The sequence below is a fragment of the Trachinotus anak genome, unplaced genomic scaffold (genome assembly GCF_046630095.1).
Source record: "Trachinotus anak isolate AG129_WGS33_773 ecotype Australia unplaced genomic scaffold, CSIRO_AGI_Tana_v1 ptg000024l, whole genome shotgun sequence".
NCBI lineage: Eukaryota > Metazoa > Chordata > Actinopteri > Carangiformes > Carangidae > Trachinotus > Trachinotus anak.
In genome coordinates this window covers 433,117-453,694 of record NW_027273875.1, presented here as the reverse complement: position 1 = coordinate 453,694, position 20,578 = coordinate 433,117, and the positions used below count along the sequence as shown (strand labels likewise).

Sequence of the window (20,578 nt, the reverse complement as noted above, 5' to 3'; positions counted from 1 at the left end):
TACAGGGGAGAGAAAGAGTTAGAGAGCAGTTATGGAGTGACTTTTCTGTCCTCTACAGCAGGGGTTTCCAGGCGCTTTGACTTATGGCCCCTTAACGTGGAGCAAAGTGTGTTTGTTGCTGCCTTAATGTGGACAGTTGTGAGTAGTTCAACCACAGACCGATTCTTTCTCTCACAGAATCATTTATTTATTTTTCATGTGACCAGCCCTGCTTTTTTCTACCATGTTCTGTCTCACTGTAGAATTATGTAATGTAATTTATATGCAGATCAGAAGAGCCCAAGTATGGAAGTGTGTTTAAGTCTTGAAAAGTTTTGTCAATGTGAATAAGCCACAAAAAAACATGATTGTAATTATACATTTGTATATAGTTGTATTTTACAATGTAAGAATATCTTTTGAGCTAAATTGATCTTGCTTCCTGTAGTTGACCACCTTGTCAAGTGAAACAGTAAACCTGAACCACGTTACCTGTTAATATTTGGGGTACCCCACCGCACCTGAAGAGTAAAAGACACATTACATTAATCACAGCCTAATACATCAACCAACTTACTACTTACTATACCGGGTTATTAAGGCCATTATCTCAATATTTGAGACTCTTACATTGGCCATAAGATTTTATGCTTCTGCGCCAGCAAAAGTCACAGCTGGAGACTTTAGGAAATTCTAGGTTTTTTTACATAAACACATAAACATTTTTGATAAGGATCCCTGAAATTTAATTGTTAAAGAATTGTGACCAAGGCACGTACTGAGCAGGACATTTTGCTATTAAATGTCAAACATTAGTTTTATGTATCTATTCTTGTTACTTAATGGTCAACATACACATTAATACATCTATATCCGCAGTAAGCTAATATCAGCTGCCATATATTGGCCTGGTTAATTTATCAGTCGGGCTCTATCGTGCTTGCTTACCAGCCTGTCTCCATGTGATGTTTTTACGAGGTTGTCTTCAGTACTGGATCTGCGTAAGAGATCAGAGAAATCTGTGTGTGCTTATATAACTATATTGTTTGTGTTTTATTACAAAATATACCATGAGTCATGTCAGGCAGGTTTGTAAATTTGAAGCTTCTCCTACCTGGTTGCTTCAAACACAGACACCCTATATAAATACATGCTGGTCGGCAGCGCCTCTCGGATCTGCAGGAACAACAATAGCAGTGTGACAGCTTTTGAGATTTAATGGAGGTGAACAAAGTCAAAATAAAACTCTACAATATAATGCAGTCCAACCTTCATAATTATTCCGATTTTGCAGTGTTATTACATTGTCAAAATTGTCCATATAAAAAAAACCCTAAAAATTTAGCTCAGTGCACCACTGTGCCCAGGTATGCCCAGGTAATTATGTAGCACTTCTTTGATAATCTGTTTGTGTTTAGCTGCCCAACGTGACAGGAAGAATAGACAGTGTCATTATTCAGAGTGTAATGTACAGAACAGGTCAGTTTTTATGATTAAATTGATAATTGATTCCGTATTTTTTATTTATGTATATTTGCTTGTTTCTTTCTGTTACCCAGTGATGTGCGATCTCTCTGGCCGTGTAGGGCTTGGTGTTGTTCCCATCGTAACAAATGATGGCGAACATTAGTCTCACTTCGTAAAAAGACCATTCTGCCAAACAACCAAAGACAATATGAGGCACTATAAAATATATGTTAATGTAAACATAAAGTGCAAGTACATTGAAATGTAGTATTAACGTGACATAAAAATAAAACTGATAACTGCCAAGCACAGTTCAGTTTTAGCATAACTTTGTCTACCCTTTTGCTAAACCAGTTTTTTCTTTTTTATGTAAATTATCCTTCATTATGAACAAATTAAGATTAAAAGAAAGAAAGAAAGGGTTAAACAAGATAATAATGAGAACAGTTTCTTTGAAAACCAAAACTGCATTGAAACAAAACTGAGAAAGCAGATCTTAAGGGTGCAATGAATTAATGTTGATACTGAAACAATTATGTTATTTAACCACTTTTTTACATACATTCTTAATATCAACTGCCAACATTTTAATATTATTGTGAATTATATTGAACTCTACATTCAAATGTTTCAGATATGTTTCATGTAAAAGTGACACCCCTTCACAGAGGGTGGTTAGGTATGAATTTATTATAATGATTTATTATTACTTACTGCTGCAATTACAATACTTACATCGTAATAATTAACTCAGTCTAACTCAGGACATTTTCTCTTACCAAGCTAAAAAAAATCATTATCAGTTATTCTTTAAAAAAGTTATGTTAAAAATAATGTATCAATTAATATTCAAAACAATGTCAATTTTCACCAAGAGGTTTATGTTTACTTAAGGTTAAGAGTTACCATTAGTTTTAAGGTGAAAGTTACAGTCAGTTGCACCTTGCAGAGAGAAAGTAACAACCTGTGACAGCTGTGTGATTAATGCTGCTGATCTTATTGTTATTGATCATAGAATGGCTTCAGTATTTACTCATCTAACAAAAAGACGAGTGGTCAATATTTAATCTGAGGCTGAGGACATAAACAAAAGGCAGCTACTGTGGCTGCCAGCGAGGTAGCAAGCAACTGTAAAACGCTTGATGAAACTTACACACCATTTACTGCATAAAAGTGAATTAGCCAATGACTGTGGGAGGCGGGGGGGTGTATTCAACTCGAAAATACTTGTAGAGATTGCTGTGGTAAATGTATCTTAAATAAAGCATTTGGCTTCAGCAGAAATAATCAAAGAAAACATGTTCTAGTTGAATTAAAGGATGTTTTCCATTGCCTCACCACACTGCAGGCTGGAGTCAGTAAGCAGAGGACACCTCTGAATGTCCCAGTTGTCCCTCTCCCATTTCACCAGGTCCCCCTCTGTGCAGTACAAGGATGTCACTTCCTGTTTGTTGCGCTCTCGCCCCCACAGCCGAAACAGTGATAATTTGGCAAACACACGGGTAAATGGGTCAATCTGAATATTCCTGCCAGTCACATGGTGTGCCAAACCCAGAGTAAGCGTCCCATTAGGGGTCAGTTTGCGGTACGAGGAGGAGAAGGTGGAAGAAGTGTCGACAGTGTGAGCTAGGAGAGAAGAGGGTAGAATGATGCACAGAAGGATCAAATACACACTAAAATTATCCCAAAAACTGAAACAGCAAAATCTTTTAGTAGTCAGTTGCCCCAGAGCCAAAGTAACACAATATAGAAACAAAAGAGTATAACTGAACTCAACATGTATCCCTGTCCGTTGCTGAACTGTGAGTCTAATCTGCTGTCAGATGGAGTTGCATGGATCCAGTTTGCAGAATTGTTATTGTCCCCGATACCCGTCTTGCTGAAACTGCAATAGTGGTTCATTTTTGGCCACTTGGGGGTAGTGGAAACAAGTTGTGAATGCAACAATCCCTCCAGGCACCGGATGTCCATATAACGTTAGAAAGAGATTTGACTCTAACCACTCTAATGTCGGACTGACGTTATATTTTGGTTGGAAGTGAAAATCGTGTTGACGTCAACACTCAACATTCACTAACTGACATTGTGATGTTTAGCTGATGTTAAGGAGAGATTGGGTTTTGCTTTTTATGTCAAGATCACCTTGACATGAGACATTTGGAAGATGTTGGATTTTGGTTACTTAACAACACAACTTAAAACTAACAAAACATCAACGTCAGCTGTCGTCAGTATTCTACATCAAATTAACGTTGGCATTAGACGTTGTCCCGACGTTGAATATTGGTCACCTGACGTCACAACCTACGTTCAACCAAATACCAACATCTAATGACGTCGGTGACCAGCTTCATGCCTGCAGGGATGGCATATCAGCACTTTTTAACGTGATATGGCAAAATACTGTTACTTTTTTACAGGCCGGTCTATGTTTCCAGGTTACTGGCCAGCTTTTAGCTTTGTTTTTGGTCTCTAACGACTCCTGAGGGAAACATCTAGCTCTTTAGCTGCTAAATCCTTTGCTATATTCATGCTGCTGAGATGGTCGTCCTTCCAGCAGTTCTCCCACCCCAGCAGATGTTCTCTACATCTGTCCATCTAGTTCTGCTAGATGGACAGTTGGGTTTTTGATCACTTCTCAGATCAAGGCCCTTCTTGTTCTCGGTTACTCAGTTTGGTTGGACGGTGAACTGTAGGAAGTCCTTGTTCCAGACTTCTTGCCTTTCCTAGTAATTGCCACCTCGCCACAGTCTTTCTGAGGTCTACATAGAGTTTGTTGAATGGTGGCACCTTGATATATACAGGTGTGTGCCTTTCTAAACTATAAATGTTCAATCAATTTAATTTGCCACAGGTAGACTCAAGTTCTTGAAATTATAGCACCAAACCACCATTTTAAATTAGAGATTTCAGTTTTTGATTTCTAATAATTTTGCAAAAATTTCTTTAAAAAAAAACAAGTTTTTACTTTGTCATTATGAATTATTGAGTGTATGTGAAAAATGTCAGTTTTATCCATTTGAAATTAAATCTACAACACAATAAAGTGTCTAATGTGAAGGGGTCTAAATACCTTGTGAAGCAACTTTATATATACCAAGCAGTATGACTTTGTTTTTGTAGTGTGTGTTTTGTCTCGGGGTGTATTGAGATTTGGTTTTTACTGCAGTTTTTCAAGCACACCCCTGGGGAGAATAACTTCTAGGTCCCCAGATAACTTGAGCTTTGAGGCACCTGATTTGATATATAGCGAAAACAAAGACGGTAACAGGGCACTCTCAGAATATAAAACACAAATTATGAGAATAAAAAATAACATAATCAGAACAGACTGAGATGTTAAAACACAAAATAAAACCTACCTGCCATCATGTCCACCAGGTTGCCATCGATGTATAGGGCAGGTGTGTCTTTCGTATGTGACCAGGTCAGGCACAGCGAGTACCACCGTGACAGACGAAGGTTGATCTTAGGGGTTGTCCACTCTGTCCCAAACAGCCAGACCAAAAAGTGACCCCGCTTCCCCCCCAAGCCCAGCTCAAAATTTTGAACATTGGGATGGTGGTACATGAAGGCGGTCCATGGTGAGGTGGCCTGCACCTATATATGGTTGACGAAAAATATTACACAAAACATTCATACAGACTTAAACCGTACAGTCCCATTAAATCTGCCTTTAAAAGTTAAATGTAACTTAGATCCTTTCACATGAATACCTCAAACTTCAGATTGAGGCAAACAGTGAACTCCTGCAGGGCAGGGATGGAGACATGAGGCTTTAAACTCCAGTGGCTGCACCCGTAGCTGAAGTCAGCCATCTTCCCCCATAGACTGTGCAGAGGGACTGACAGAAACAGACAATATACAGCAAATCATGAACATGCAGCACATAGGATCTGTAGAGCGAATGAGAAGAGAGAGCGTGGGCTAACGAGTGTTATAGCTCTCTCAAGGTGCTTTTTCTTTATTTTATAAAATATTTTAGACAAAAATATTTTTAATCCAAACTTTCAAGTCATATAGGCCAACATCATATGGGACTTTGAACCAAATGACTGGCACTTCCAGGGTCATATCCTGATCAGATTGAACACATAACTGTTGATCTGTGCAAATCTGACATGAATGGATGCAAAAGCCTGTACAGTCAGTAATCAAACTTCAGTTTATACTACTTTAATTGAAGTACTGCTAATAATTTTGTTCACTAACAATCAGCTCCTTTGGTTACTTTTATCAGTAATGACTAATCATTTAGGCTGTTAAGTTCAGAAAAATGCCAGCACACTTTTTTTCAGAGACCAATGTGTTTATCAAGATATTGATATCATTTGATTTTGATTTGATTTGATGACATTTTTCAAAGAGAAAAACATGACACAGCACGTGCTTAATAACGGATGGTTGATAAAGCTTCAAAATTGTTAATTCATTTCCTTGATGGATAAATTGGGATTGTTTTACAACTTTTAATCAAAGAACCAGTTAAAAAAAAATCTTATTGTTTTCTTGTCTTAATCTCAAGAGTGTTTTATCTATTTATGTTTCTAGTATGTTCTTTTTTAAAATATTGAGTTAGTTGCTGTTGATCACTTTGTTGGAAACTTAAATTCCAGTCTGTGGAGGAGACGTAATTAGACACAACACGTATTACAGCTCTTTCACATATTAACATTTTACCTTTCACCTGCGGTTTACACAGACCATGTACTGTATGAAATAGTGTAGCCATGTAGTGTTTAACTACTGTGAACTGTGTTTGTTTTAGATATTATTCACAATCAACACAGTGACTTTCTCACAGAACTGATGAGCACAGAGAATCAGAAATATAGGCCTTTATCTTTGAAAGCGAGGTCCTAATCTTTGCCAGTGTCAATTATTTCCAGCTGTTATGTGTTTTTCTTTTGTAGCCACAACTATGAATCAATATGAAATTCATTGTGACCCCCTCCTCCTCTCACATTAATGTACAGTAATCCTAAACCCATCCGTCAAACTATCAAGCTAAAGCCATTTGAACTGTTACACCTACCTTGCTCCACAGTAGAGGCAGGGCTGCTCAGCAGAGACAAAGCAACAAATACATTCAGGAATTTTTGAGGGAAAATCATCCTGAAATCTGAAAAAAGAAGTTTATGATCTTTTCAGTGTTTTCCAGTAAGTAACAGTCTCCCTCCATTCAATTATTTTAAAAGTTTTAACCACCTGAACATTTGCTAACATTAATCTGAAGTGCATGTATCAAATTGTTCAAGATGTGAAGAAATACTTACCTGCATAAATAAAATGATCCAAAAAGCAAAGTGGAACTGTTAAGATAAATCAGCTCCAGGATCTTAACAGCGGTGATACTTCACCGACGACTTCAAAGGACAACACTGGTTTCATCTAACAAGCTCTGAGATGAACCATAAACCCGTCTCTGCAAACAGAGATGGTCTAACTGTGTGGGGAGCAGAGACCACAACTGTATTCAAGGTGTGTTACTGCTGTGATTGGTCCACTTGTGTAATTATGTGTGCATTCGGCTGTGTGGGACAGAAAAAGGTGGAGAGAGGGAGAGAATGGGTATGTACATATTGAATATCATCTTACCAGTCAAATGAACGTTTACAAAAAAAAAATAACCAACCCCCAAACAAAGGCATAAACTGAAAGTTAATTACTTTTGACAAACATGTGCTGCTTTCTGTAAACACTCTGTTATGCATATGTGAAGCTAAATCACTCTTCAGACTCGCATAAAAACAGCGTACAGACGTAGTAGGATGGTACCTGTCTGTGTGTGTTATGTAACTGTCTATGTGAAGCCAGGAACAGAAAGAAATGGCATCAATCTTAACAAAAATTATATTAAAACCACAATTTTTTTCTGTCAACAGGCTCCAAGCTAAACATGTTAAGTGTTAAGTTCCCATCTCCACAAGCAACAGATTCATAAAGAAAATCTATGTGTGATGAATAAAAACAAAATAATTCTCAGTTTTGTAGAAAGTTTATTTCACTGTAGCAACACATAAAAGCATGCAGTTTGCATTTATTCCAATTTGATATTTTTCATCTTTCCTTTGAGGAAAAATGGTTTAGAAAAGTGCATTAAAGTTTATTTAGTTGAAACATACAATAAGCATATTAATCCATAGGCAATTAGCAGTTACAAATATAGATATAATTTTGACTATTTAAAAAAAAAACACTTTTTTTGGTCATAGGAAAATATCACTTATCAAAGATAGAAAAACAAGGCAGAGTCTCTAACAAAAGCAGGATTTTTGTTTGAAAAGATAAAAAATACAATAAAAATGATCCCAATTTCTCTATTTTTCTCCAGATCCATGTGTCATCTAACAGAGACATACAAGCATTGATTTCAGAGTTTTAAAATTACAAACCAACCTCTAACTTTATGCTTGAACACTTTAGGATACACTGAGCTCACAACCATCAACTCTGCCACAATGCAAAAATAAAACAAAAACTAAGCGACTGATTAAACTGCTGTTAGACAGTGAGCAGGCTCTCCATCACTCCTTGTTGCCGCAGTCGGTGCAGAGGAAGTCTCTCCCCTTGGTCACAAAAGGCTTGTTGGACAGACTGAGGGAGCATCTCTTACAGTTGAAGCAATATTCGTGCCAGGAGCCGCCCTCGTAGTTCACAACGTTCACTCCTTTACCGAAACCTGTGAGGAGAGGAGAGACGAGTTAGAGACGCCTGCAGGTCTCTTATTACCTTCCTCTTTATTTACTTCAGCTCCTGTTATCACGCCAAAGATCTCCGAGGTTTGTAGTCTCAGTCTGTTGATGGTCGACAATCGAGACAGCGTGCTGAACAAAGGCCTGCCTCAATAAATGAACATGGTACATATTGGAGTCTGTGGATGCTTTTCCTTTAATGTTTGACTAGATTAGTCACTTCAAAATATTTTTGAATTCAGCATTTAAGAAAAAAACTCAGCATGTCCATATTGTAGACACTGACATGTTCATTGTTTAATCATCAGCATTTTAAAACATCATAATCCTAAACTGTAGTTCAAGTCCACCTGTGATGGGGTTTTGGCAGCCGCTGCATTTCTTAGCCACAGAGCTCTTGTAGCAGTCGACACAGAAGACCTGGTCCTGGTGGTTGGTGAAACTCGTCCCTGCCAGAGGCTTTGAGCAGGAGCCGCACACAAAACAGTGGCTGTGCCACGGCTGGTCCTGGTAGTTCACTCCTCCAGAGGTTATGGGCTGGAGACAGATGGAGGAGTTAATCGTACGAACAGTAGCATCTTCCCAGACTTTATATCAAAATCCTCTCCTTTTTATCAATTCAGGGCCGCACAGAGATGCACTGTATTTTCTCCCTGCTGGAAAAAAATTACCTTTTTGCAGCCGAAACAGTGTTTGGCGAACTTCTTGTCATAGCAGGGGCTGCAGTAAGTGTCATTTCCTTTGGAGAGGAAACTCTGCGACCCGATTGGTCGTTTACAGTTGAAACAGGTGAAACATTCATCGTGCCACGAGTTGCCTTTGTACTCCACACTCTCCGTGCCTACACGAGACCAGAAAAGAGTCCGGAGAGACAAGTGAGGAACAAGTACACTGTGCAGATCATGATGATGTTAAAAGTCAGTATGAAAAAGATGAACAAATGGTGCAGGATTTTCTAAAAGAAATTTACATTACAAATGTTGTAGCCAGTGACTCCAAATATAAACGTGTATTGACTGCAAAAATCTTTAATGCCTTTATTGTAGGTGTGGTTATCATATATGTACTTCAGTTTTTTGATGACTGTAATTTTGGGGGGATTTTAATTTGTAATTTCCAACTGGTTTCCTCTAAAACGACAGAAAGGTCTTTAATCATCTAATTGTTTTTGTTTTTCGTTTTTTTTTTACGTTACAGAATCAGGGGTTGCAGATCATCAGTCTCACCAGCCAGTATGGGTTTATAGCAGCCGTGGCAGCGTGGAGCATCCTCTCTGGAGCAGCACTTTCCACACATGATGCGGTCGTCTTTGGTGCTGAAGGGCTCCTTGGCCAGAGGCTTGTAACACTTGGCGCAACGGAAACACTCCTCATGCCAGTACCGGCCCTTATGGCTGAGCTCCTGATGGAGGGAGAGAGGGAGGATTTCTTCAGACGTACGTGGAAAGAAAAAATAACGGGGCAACACCGTCAGATTGAGCAGACCCAATGAGAAGTGCGTCCCATCTTACTTTCATTTCCACAGAGATGGGTCGATGGCACTCGGCGCAGGAGTTGGCGCAAAACTTGGTGTGGCAGCGGACACACACCGGCCTGCCCTCGCTGCGAACGAACCTCTTCCCCCCGAGGTCCTCCCGACAGTAGAAACAATGCGAGCTTTCTGCCATCGTCACACCGAGGGAGACTCACACCTACAGCAAAAAGGGGACGAGGAGAGGGAAGGTAAAATCATCATCATCGTAAAGTCAGCATGTAGAAATCACCTTAAGACTGTTGCTGATTTTATGTTGAAAAGGATGAAAAAGCAAATGTTGGTGGTACATTTGGTTCGACTGATAGGAAAGAAAGAGTGCTGTGATATTTGCTGCTTTGACGTTGCTGTTCAGCTGCTTTTCTTCACTTCCACTGACACTGACACTGTGATATTTATTTTCTGTAAAAGCAGCCAAGCACACATGCCAGCTTCAGTGTGTGTGTGTGTGTGTGTGTGTGTGTGTGTGTGTGTGTGTGTGTGTGTGTGTGTGTGTGTGTGTGTGTGTGTGTGTGTGTGTGTGTGTGCGTGCCATGTTGTTTTTTACCACTAATCAGCCGCTCTCAGTGGCAATGACTGAACTAAGTTTCATATCTATTTGAGTATTTGAACTTGAGGAGGTGACCTGAAATCACCACAAGGGGGCGTTGTTGGTGCAGTTAATGTGACTGAAGAGAAAGAACGTTTGCTGCTGCTGATTAGAAGCATTGCTGCACGGATCTGTGTTTGCGCGTGTCCACCTGTGCACTTGTACCGTATGCGCACAGCATTAATGTTCCTCCTCACCCTCACATCTTATCTCCTCCCCATAAAACAGCTCATACAACTGAATACTTGGACAATAAAGTTTGATGGCTGATTTGAGAGGCAGAGAAATTAACAACAATAAGACATTTGAATCCTTTTGTTTGCTGGCATTTACAATACTGTTTACTGGAGTTTAACCATTGACAGTAATCTATTGTTTAAGGGCACTTTCATTTGTCTGTTTAGCCTCTATCTATCACTGGAGGCATTTTCTGAGCTCTACCCGCCACAGATGGATCTTGTTTACTGTAAACTGCAGGGGAAGGTGGTTGTGGAGCATCAAACACAACAACTATTGGAGGCGTTTGGACATAAAATCTTTTTAAAGATCAGTTAATACAGATCTGCTCCATAAAAATCTAGGTGTTTTCCAGTGTAAATCACTAATAACATACATTTTTATTTTAACTAATATAAAATATATTAAAAAAAACATGAGCCTCAATTAATTTAGTTTGATGTTACTTTCCCACAGTCTCTGGTTACATGTACATACTCATCAGATGATGATCAGGCACAACTCTCACGCCCTTCAGCCTATTTTGAACAACTTTCGTTGACCAAAGTTTAGTGGTGGAATATAATTAAGTACATTTACACAACACTAGTGTACACTTTTAATGCACTTGTAGTTAACTTCAGCATTTTCATTTTTTTTAAATAAATTTAGCCAATGCAGTACATTTCAGAGGAAATATTTGAATCCACTATGTTTATTTATTTATTTTATTTTATTATTACAGATTACACTTTTTACTCAAAATATATGATAAGTTAATAAAATGTATTAAATTGTTGTGATGTTGTGTTCTGTATTAAGTAGTTAAACTTAGCTCCATTTCAGCCAACTGCAACATTAAACTGCTGCTTACACATTCATATATTACTATTAGTGATGCAATAATATAATATATAATAGTATACTGTTACATTTGATACATGAAGTCAATTTTGCCTGTGAATTCTGTGCTTAACTAAGATTTTGGATGCAGGACTTCTATTATAAATGTTGCATTTTTATATAGGGGTATTTTACTTTGCTTTACTTAAGTAAATGATCTTAATTTCCACCACTGTTTAAGTCCAACTCAGTACTGTTCAAGATAAATTAAGTTATAACTTTGTCTTCAGCATCCTTGTGTAACTGATTTCTCACTCCACAGAGTCCAAAAAGTCACTCTCCCTAAAATACATCACTCATAAACTTCCTAAACATAGAGCCGAAATCACCACGTTGGCCACACTAACGTGATCACACAGCTGTGATTACAGGCTCAGGATTTCAGACGGTAAATAATACACAACATGATGGCAACATCACGGCTACACAAACACAAAGAAACATAGAGGAAGAGATGGATAAAGTCTGTTCACTCTGTTATTCACGCTGGCTGACTGCGAGGAATTCTCCCAAAGTGCTATGAGAGGGCTGGGAGTGTGTGCGTGTGTGTGTGTGTGTGTGTGTGTGTGTGTGTGTGTGTGTGTGTGTGTGTGTGTGTGTGTGTGTGTGTGTGTGTGTGTGTGTGTGTGTGTGTGTGTGTGTGTGTGTGTGTGTGTGTGTGTGTGTCCGCACTATGAGGTGAACACATGAAGGAATGCCTGGTATGACTAATGTGGTGAGATGTGGAACGTCGACATCTCTTTTGACAGAACCTCCACACACACCACCAACACCCACACACTCCACCTCATCCACGGACCACTCCCTGGGAAACCACAGAAGCCACAAACTGTAGCGTTCGTCTCTTGGTTGGAGCGGCATGTCAGCACAGATTCATGGGGAAGTTCTGCTCTTGGCTCAGGACCAACGTTACCACGAGTTTGGGCTGCGTTCGAAAACATTCAAAGCCTCCCTTTTCTTGTGTCTCTCCTTAAGCTCTCAACAAAAGTCAGAGTTGGGTCAGGGATTAGTTTTTATAGGCAAGGCCCGACGGCTACAGGCTTTTAATTTCCCATTCTGATGCTTTCAGAGATGAAATCATGGGTGTTTAGAGGTGTGCAGAGGGGTAGGAGTTGGCTGTCTGTCAGGTGCTGTAAATTAATCTTTATGACAAGAACTCGTACTACGAGTTGTTCTAGGTTAAACTCACTGCACCTGTATTTTTAAATCTAGAGTTAATTACTCAAAGGTGATTCATGATTTCACAAGACTAACAGTCTAGAGCCATAGTAGTGGCTTTGTGAGGTGCTATTAGCTAAATGCTAATGTCAGCATGCTAACATGCTCACGATGACAATGCTAACATGCTCGAATAATGTTGACCATGTTCGCTATCTTAGTTTAGCGTGTTAGCATGCTGACATTTCCTGCACTGAACGCAGCTACAGGAAGGTTTCACTTTTGATCATAAACCAAAGTTTTGGACGAATTGAAATTTTGGCCTGATGATACTGCTAGATGAAAAGTCGTAATTTTGTACCTAACTTAATCATCTCCGCAGCCATGCCGCTGGTGTGGCTAAAATAACATTTGCAGCCCAAATATTCTGAAGTTGAACAATGTGTTCTTGGATTACTTAAATATATTTCCCGTTGTTTCTTCACTTTCTTATTAGCTGAGGCATATGCTGACCTTATTTACTGTAAATTGCTCTGAACTGTGTCCTCTGACAGCAGAAACTAAACAATTTTCTTTAAAAAGAAAATATTATTAAACAACTACTTCATATAAACTAACTTTTTTTTCCCAACTCAGACAATGGAAAAAACAAAAATGATGAGACTTGTCTTTTAAGTTGATTGTTTTAAGTGTATATAATTATAACTGTTGAAAAATAAAAAACATTTTTACTATAGTATTTACAATTTTTTATTTGGTCAGGGAGGAAACAAACTCATACCAGTAGCTGACAGCACAACAATACAAAAGATTTATGCAGTCCCCCAATTCAGGCTTTCACAATTTTCATACGTTAGTTTATTACAGTTTATTGCCGTCAGACTGCTGTTTGACAGAATTATGTGGCTGAGGTTAAAGGTGCTATTGTTAATAAAGTTGATTAAAATTCCTTTTTTTGGTCTTGTCTCCCCAGCAGACAATAACAGTCCAAACGGAGGCTGACTTCATGTGGAGTAGGCATACATCTACCTCTCAGTGACCTGCTAATGCGTTACTTATTAATGAAAAAACCTGCAGCTGGTTTATTTGTTTGCTGGGTGAGGCAACTCATCCATCTCCACTGGAAGGCAGCAAGTCCAGCCAGGCAAAGACGACACTCCTCTGGCATTTACCTGTTATGATCAGCTCCTCTTGCTCTGTTACTTCCTGCCTCTCGCTAAACTAACAAGAATTTAAAAATACATATTTTTCTGTCCTTTTCTTTTTCTTGTTTTTCCTCAAAACGGACAAACTTGGTAGATATGCTGTACATATAGTCCACAGCTACTATATAATGCTTGGCTAACAGCATCATGAAAATGTTATCTGATGGGAGCTGAACAATGGCTGACAGGAAGCGAGCCAGTATATACACACAGGTTGGAAGAAAATAAATCAGCTTTCACTGACGTCAGTCGGCTCCGAGGACAGTGCTGCTACATGTCTTCACTTTGTTTTTCTGCAGTAAATATTCTCGCTTTGTCGTGACACAACAGCACACATACATCATTTTCTTCTCTCCAGACTGCCAATACAAAACTCTTATGTTTGATCACCATGGAAACAGTTAAATGCGAAATTAAGCTGTGACGTGCAGTCAGGGTTGAGGGCAGCGCTGCAGCCAAGGAAAACTGTGTGTGTGTGTGTGTGTGTGTGTGTGTGTGTGTGTGTGTGTGTGCGCACACGTATTAATCACATTGTGGGGACGTGAATCTGTTCATAAAGTCACATTATGGGGACTCGCCTCCCGTTTGGAGGTGAGCATTGCGTCTTATGGTTAAGATTTGTTCCCTGGTTCGTCTGAGGGTCGAGATGCAACATGTAGTGGTGATGGTTAAAAGATAAGGCTGACGTTAGTCTACATTTTTCTAACTGTCATCAGATCAACTCAAACAGGAGATGAGTTACAGATAATGAAATACAGTGTCTATATTAAAGGTAATGAAGGACCATGTCACTCCTGTGCAACTCTTTGGCTCTTTGGTGTGTTTTTAACAGATGTGACAACTATGGAGGTCTATGGCAGAGAGGAATAGTCTGGATACACAGACAATGCTTGTTAGGACTGGTTTATTGTTGGTTTTGGTCATTGACAGTAAGAAAAATATCACCAGCTTTATCCTTCAAGTCGGGTTAAGTCGCCTGAAATTTCTTCTTGATCTCCTGATTTTTTTTCTCTCTCATTTTTGCTGTGTTTGTTTATCCTTTCCCACCCTGTTAAAGTTTCAGCCACCTGACTGTGACGGTTTTAAACGCCCAAACCTACCACACTGCTGTTGGACATCAGAAGTGTAAAAATAGAGCGCAGAGAGGTGACATCATGTCCTGTGTACAGGAAGAAAATCACGCACATGTTTAAAACACATGGGGGGATGAGAAAGAGACAGAGACAGAAAAATAAAGAAACAGGGAGGGAGAGGGGAGAAATCAGACGGGACAAACTAAACCAGACAAACTCAAACAGTGTGTATTATTGTAGAGTGTCTGCATGTACCAACCATCTGTGTGCTTTGTGTCCGTGTGTGTGTGTTTGGTGTGCGCGTGTGTGTGTGTTGGCATGAGCTTATCGCTGAAGAATGTAGTGGAAAAATGAGAAACAGGAAGTCTCCATCAGATCGGTGAAGTTGGCACCATCCAGCCACACACACACACACACACACACACACACACACACCCTCAGTGAATTCTTCAATCTACTGACGATTAATACATTTACATTAACATATCATTAATGCCTACAGACCCACATTAACATAGACTCTGGCTGACCTTATGTTACATTCAGGTGGGACCTCTGCCTTTGAAAAATGTCTGACTCTTTAATCTCAGACTGGGAATGGCAGCCAGTTGAAAATATCTCTTAATGGGACTTCCTGGTGGTTTAAAAACAGATCTGGGTTGAAACGGTGAACGTACAAAATATTCTTCCTATGTTCATCTGGAGCCTGAACTGCAATTGATTTTAAATGAAATGAAATGTCAAAGCATTAAGGATAAGCTGTTTTTATGTCTCTTCAACTTATCTGTTCCTCTTTATCTGCATTCCACTGTACTTATGATGTTGACTTTAAATTTGGAATAAATAAGGAATAATCTCTTTTAAATAAATTCCCCTCCTCAGTGTAAAGAGTCACCCATTGTTTAAATGTCAAGGCAATTCAGGAGCGACAACAGGATGTCGTGGTGGTTAGGAAAGAAACGACCTTTAAATTGTCAAAGTGTAAACATTTGCGGATGTAATTCACCTGGCTGCTGCAAGCGATGATATTTAAAGGGACAATACCCCCAAAACATTAGCAGTATACTGTGAAAAAGCCAGAGAGCCAAGGTGATACCTTTAAATCTTGTTATGTCTTATAAATTCAGTTTCCAATTATAGAAGGCTAAAAAAAAAAAAAGCTGGGACCAGGAGATATTTGCCATTTTTTGCTTGAAAAATAACTGAAATGATTGACTAACAAATCTGATTAAATTTCTTTCTTTTTCATAATCACGAATTGTTTCAGCTCTAAGATATTCCCTGCATTTTGCACCTTGAAATATGTTTAAAGGGTAAAATTATCCAGTTATCTAAGGTAAATTTCACATTTCTTTGTCTTCAGAAAGAAGCAACAAGAGCTTTTAACTAAACTCACAATTCTTCGGGCTGCCCTCATAAACAGGTCACAATGTTCACAAACGAGTTGGCTGTTATTTTTATTTATCTCTATACGACTACCTTAGACTGCAAGAAGTACGTCAAGCCTTCTCTTGGGTGAATCAAATGTAGGAAGTCGCTGAAAAAGTGTACCAAACTTCACAGACCCATAATATTAATAATGGTTATGAGTGTTACTCCAATTAATGTCAAATTTAACCTGATTTACAAAATAACCCAATGGAAAATTATAATGTTTAAATCTACTTTAATTGATTTTTCGGCCTATTTGCCTACCGAGCAGACACTAAACAATATTAGCACGTATCCATCCAACTGAATCTTCAGTCTCTGAGCTCAGTTTTAGTCTTTACCAACTCGTCAGGGAAATATCTGACTCTTTAGCCGCTGAATGCTGCTGAAAACAATGATAAAAGTGGTGAATTAAAACCTCAAAGTTGTGGGCTATAAAACCAAAACAATGTGCTGAAAGATGCTAAAAGGCTCTGAACGGCCGAGGTTAACTGTAGAGTCAGCTGATAATCCTCTGTGGGCTTGTCATGAGCAACACCTTTCACGTTACGTGTAGTCGTTTTATCCATTGTTAATATAAAAATGTATCATGGCCCAACTACAACAACATCATTCTGCGTTCCCACCAATGATTCCGATCATGCTAGCTCAAAAATAAACACACATCAGTATTTGAAACTGAGCAGCAAGTTCAACTAAACATTTTTACTCCCCATCAGCCTACAAAGAAAGATAATTGTTTTATTTGGCTCTGGTGAGCCACATTCCAGACACTGGAATAAAGCCGATACAACAGATCTGAGTCGTGTAGAGAGAGGCCGAAGAAACCCAGCATGTCCCACTACAACAGGACAGACATGATGGTTTTACCAGAAGGTGCTGGTTAGCTGTATTCAACCTTCACTGTTTCTGTATGATCTTCTGCTCTCTCCTTCCCCTTCTCTCAGTCCTCAGTGCAGTGACTGAGACGCCTTTCAGAACAGGGCAGCTGACAAAACTAAGCAATGTATGACCAATTTCCATTTCCATGAATATCCATGACATTGTGTGTGTGTGTGTGTGTGTGTGTGTGTGTGTGTGTGTGTGTGTGTGTGTGTGTGTGTGTGTGTGTGAACCCTCCCCACATCAGACCAGTCAGTCCTGTTGAAGAACTACTGACGTTCCAAAGCCAGTGGTAAGATTTAATGTAAAAATGATCTTTTGGGACATTTAAGCCCTCAGTGATGTCTCATGGGCCTGTTTGCTTCCAAACTCTTCCAATCCCCCTTCATAAATCTCCAACCAACGAAATCCCTGCAAATCTTAGTTTCTAACCATTTCTCCAGATTCTTACCCTGACAATGACCTCACCAAGCCCATATTTGAGCAGAACCATTTCTAAACAAATGCCAAACATAACAGTTTCTGGTATTAGAACAGAAATATTAAACAAAATTTGTCTTCAGCGAACCAAACATCAGATCATTTACCATCAGTCTAACAGTTAAACCGCAGGGCTGAATGATGATAGTTTCACATTGTGGGAAATAACGTTAATTGGCTTTGTTGCTGAGAGTGAGATGAGAGGGTCAGTATCTTATCCGTCTGTTAAATATGAGGCTGCAGCTGGGACATTAAGAGCTAGCCTGGCTCGGCCCAAAGGTAACAGAAAACGTGCCTAATAGAGACGCTAAAGATCTCTGGTTAACACACTATATCTTGTTTGTTTAATTTGCACATAAGGAAGTGTAAAGTTGTGGTTTTACCAATCTTCACTGATTGCATGGTGATGACAAGTCTCCAGGGAGTCACTGCTCCCAGCCAAGAAACAGTCCCACACATGACCCCTTTTAAAACCACAACATGACGTTTTTACATTTTGGGTTTTTGTCCAGACTAAACAAACGTGATAAAGCGTGTTAATTGATGAGCAGATTTTTGTTAACGTTTGGACAGAGCCGGTCTAGCTGTGTCACCCTGTTTTTCAGTGGTGACGCTAAGCTAAGTTAACATCTCCTGGCTGTGGCTTTATATTTACCGCTACAAAATACTAAAAGTTCTGGAAATCACACTCGCCCATGACTCTGCAAGCTCCCATCCCTCCCTCTCCGGGGCTCTGTTATGCTCCACCCAGCCCTTCACCTACATCCTTGTTGTGCGCACTGTCTCATCTTGCTATCTCGCAGCAGCCTGTGAGTCAGCCATAGCAACGTCTGCCAGCGGTTAATAGCTTGACACCTCGGTGCAAGAGGAGTAGTAGACCAGAAGCTTGTTCAGCCGTGGGTCATGAAAACCTTTTGACCGCACCTCTCCACACTGAGATATGTTTCGGAGCATATGCGAAGTAAAAAGTATTAGAAAGAAGATATAAGTGGTGTTGATGCTTTTATTCAGCGCTTGACAAGACAAAGGAAATCTCTCCAAAATCTCCCAAAGTGTGAAAAGTATTACTTTAATCCAAACACATCTGTAACATATGTAATCGGTCAGACAGCTGCAGGTCGTTTTCTCAAAGACATGGATCTTAGATGCCCCAGAAAGACAGCTGTCAAGCTTTGCTTCCTGCTTTTCACATAGCAACACAAAGGCTTTTTGTTGCTGTTAATTTCACAACCGCTGATTAACGTCGGCACATCACAAAAGGTTTTAGTGGCTGCAGGTCAAAGATAAAGCGCTGCCAAGTTTCTCAGTGAAAGCCTACTTCACCCTCACGTTGTTAGAATGTTAGATCTATTGAAAATCTATATTTAAAAAAACCCTACTAAAAATATATGAGTTTACCACCGGGGATCGATGGAAAGAAGAACGCACAGTGCCACTGCCCGACGCACAGTCATTAAAATCACAACAGGCAAAACACAACAGGGAGTTACCATGACGTGAAGTCAGACGAAATGCATAAAGTTTTATGAGCCTGTGATGTATTTTATGGGACTGAGCTCATGATAATTTCTTCAACATTCAGCCGCCAGCTTCGACTTAAACTAAAATCTCCCTTCGGCCTTCGGCGAGAGGTCAGCCACGCATATGGGTGTAGGTTTTCTTACCGTCTGTGTGTTTCTGCTCCTGTGTTAGTGCATGCTGTAAGAAATTACGTTAATACTTCAAGTAGTTCCATATGTCTGTTCAAATCAGCAGCGCTATCTAGCATATAACCAACCTTTTATATTAGGATGTTGCAACATCTGTGAAGGCATTATTTCTCAACACCCAACACGTTGGTTTTGTTCTGCAGCCTTACTGGAAAACGTCTCCTTCCCTTTTCAGTCTTGTCTTGTTGCCTTGAGTCATTTGGCAAATAAAAGACCTTTTCTTTAGCAATTTATGAATAATCACACTTTTCCTGTTATGAAATAGGGGTTACAGTCAGACTCAAATCTCCAAACACCTAAAACTTGGAAGACAGAGGTCAGTCGCACACATGGATCTTGAATTTGCTTCACAACTGCTTGCAGAGTAACAGTGGCTGGTAGATCCAACACTGAGGCCATAAGCATCACTGACATAGACGTGAACACACACACACACACACACACACACACACACACACACACACATAGAGCAATGAAAAATAGCAGTACAGGAATTTTAATTGACCTCTGCCATGCATTTTTTTTTTTTTTTTGCCTCAGCAGTTCCATCATTGGGTGAAAAAAGGAGACTTCCTAACTGGAAACAGATTTCAGGAGTAGCCCAGGCTTCCACAAGTCAGCATGTAACTGTAGCTCACACACACACACACACACACACACACACACACACACACACACACACATATACAGACACACAGCCAACGCCCCAGACAACTTTAAAGCTTGTTTCCTCTCCGGATATCAAAGTGCTACTTTGCAAATCAAGTGTGTATTAAAATCCGAAGATGTGATGCGTGTGCAGAGAGGAGCAGAGTTCAAATGTGATGGGCATGGGCAGGGGTGATCGGCTCTGCGCTGCCTCTTCATTAAGATCAATAACTTTATACTGCCGCCCTTTTATAGTGGAATAATAAAAGATAAAAGAGCCGCTCCGGGTTTGAGGATCATCTCATCAGGCGTGACATATATCCTGCATGCTCAAAGTGCGAACTAAGGAAACAAGACCAACAATCAGCGGTCGGTTTTGTTTAAAGAAAACAAGTTTTAGGAGAAGGAGGTTTGGTTAGACTGCAGAGTAAACAGAGAGCGGACCTCATCGGCCAGCTTACCGGGTCCGGAGTGATGTCTGCGGCGGTGGATGAGCGGCTCTCAGGCGGCAGCGGAGCTCCGCTTTAATGAGCCCCTCACACGTTATAAATACCGCAGTGTGTGGCTGCGTCAAGTTACACACACGCAAACAGGCTCAGACCGGAAGTTAAGT

At 39.7% G+C, this 20,578-nt stretch overlaps 1 protein-coding gene and 1 long non-coding RNA gene across 4 annotated transcripts in view; one reads left to right on the top strand and one right to left on the bottom strand.

Annotated features, from left to right (window-relative positions):
• LOC139607477 (uncharacterized) overlaps window positions 1–9,476 on the top strand; it is a 23,110-nt gene extending 13,634 nt beyond the window's left edge. The window contains exon 3 of the long non-coding RNA XR_011684863.1: window positions 9,339–9,476. This is a non-coding gene — a long non-coding RNA (uncharacterized lncRNA). The remainder of the gene's footprint in view (window positions 1–9,338) is intronic.
• Window positions 7,426–20,578, bottom strand: LOC139607476 (four and a half LIM domains protein 1-like). 3 transcript variants are annotated; one of them, XM_071460366.1, is made up of 7 exons: window positions 20,427–20,445; window positions 19,386–19,506; window positions 9,652–9,831; window positions 9,368–9,542; window positions 8,813–8,982; window positions 8,492–8,678; window positions 7,426–8,128 (listed from the first exon to the last, which is right to left on the bottom strand). In XM_071460366.1, the coding sequence occupies exons 3-7, from the start codon at window positions 9,805–9,807 to the stop codon at window positions 7,974–7,976; spliced, it is 843 nt and encodes a 280-aa protein (XP_071316467.1). In that variant the 5' UTR covers window positions 9,808–9,831; window positions 19,386–19,506; window positions 20,427–20,445; the 3' UTR covers window positions 7,426–7,973. The 3 variants fall into 3 exon arrangements, with proteins under 3 accessions (XP_071316467.1, XP_071316466.1, XP_071316468.1); XM_071460365.1 differs by lacking the exon at window positions 19,386–19,506 and having other exon boundaries at window positions 20,427–20,578; XM_071460367.1 differs by lacking the exon at window positions 20,427–20,445 and having other exon boundaries at window positions 19,273–19,391.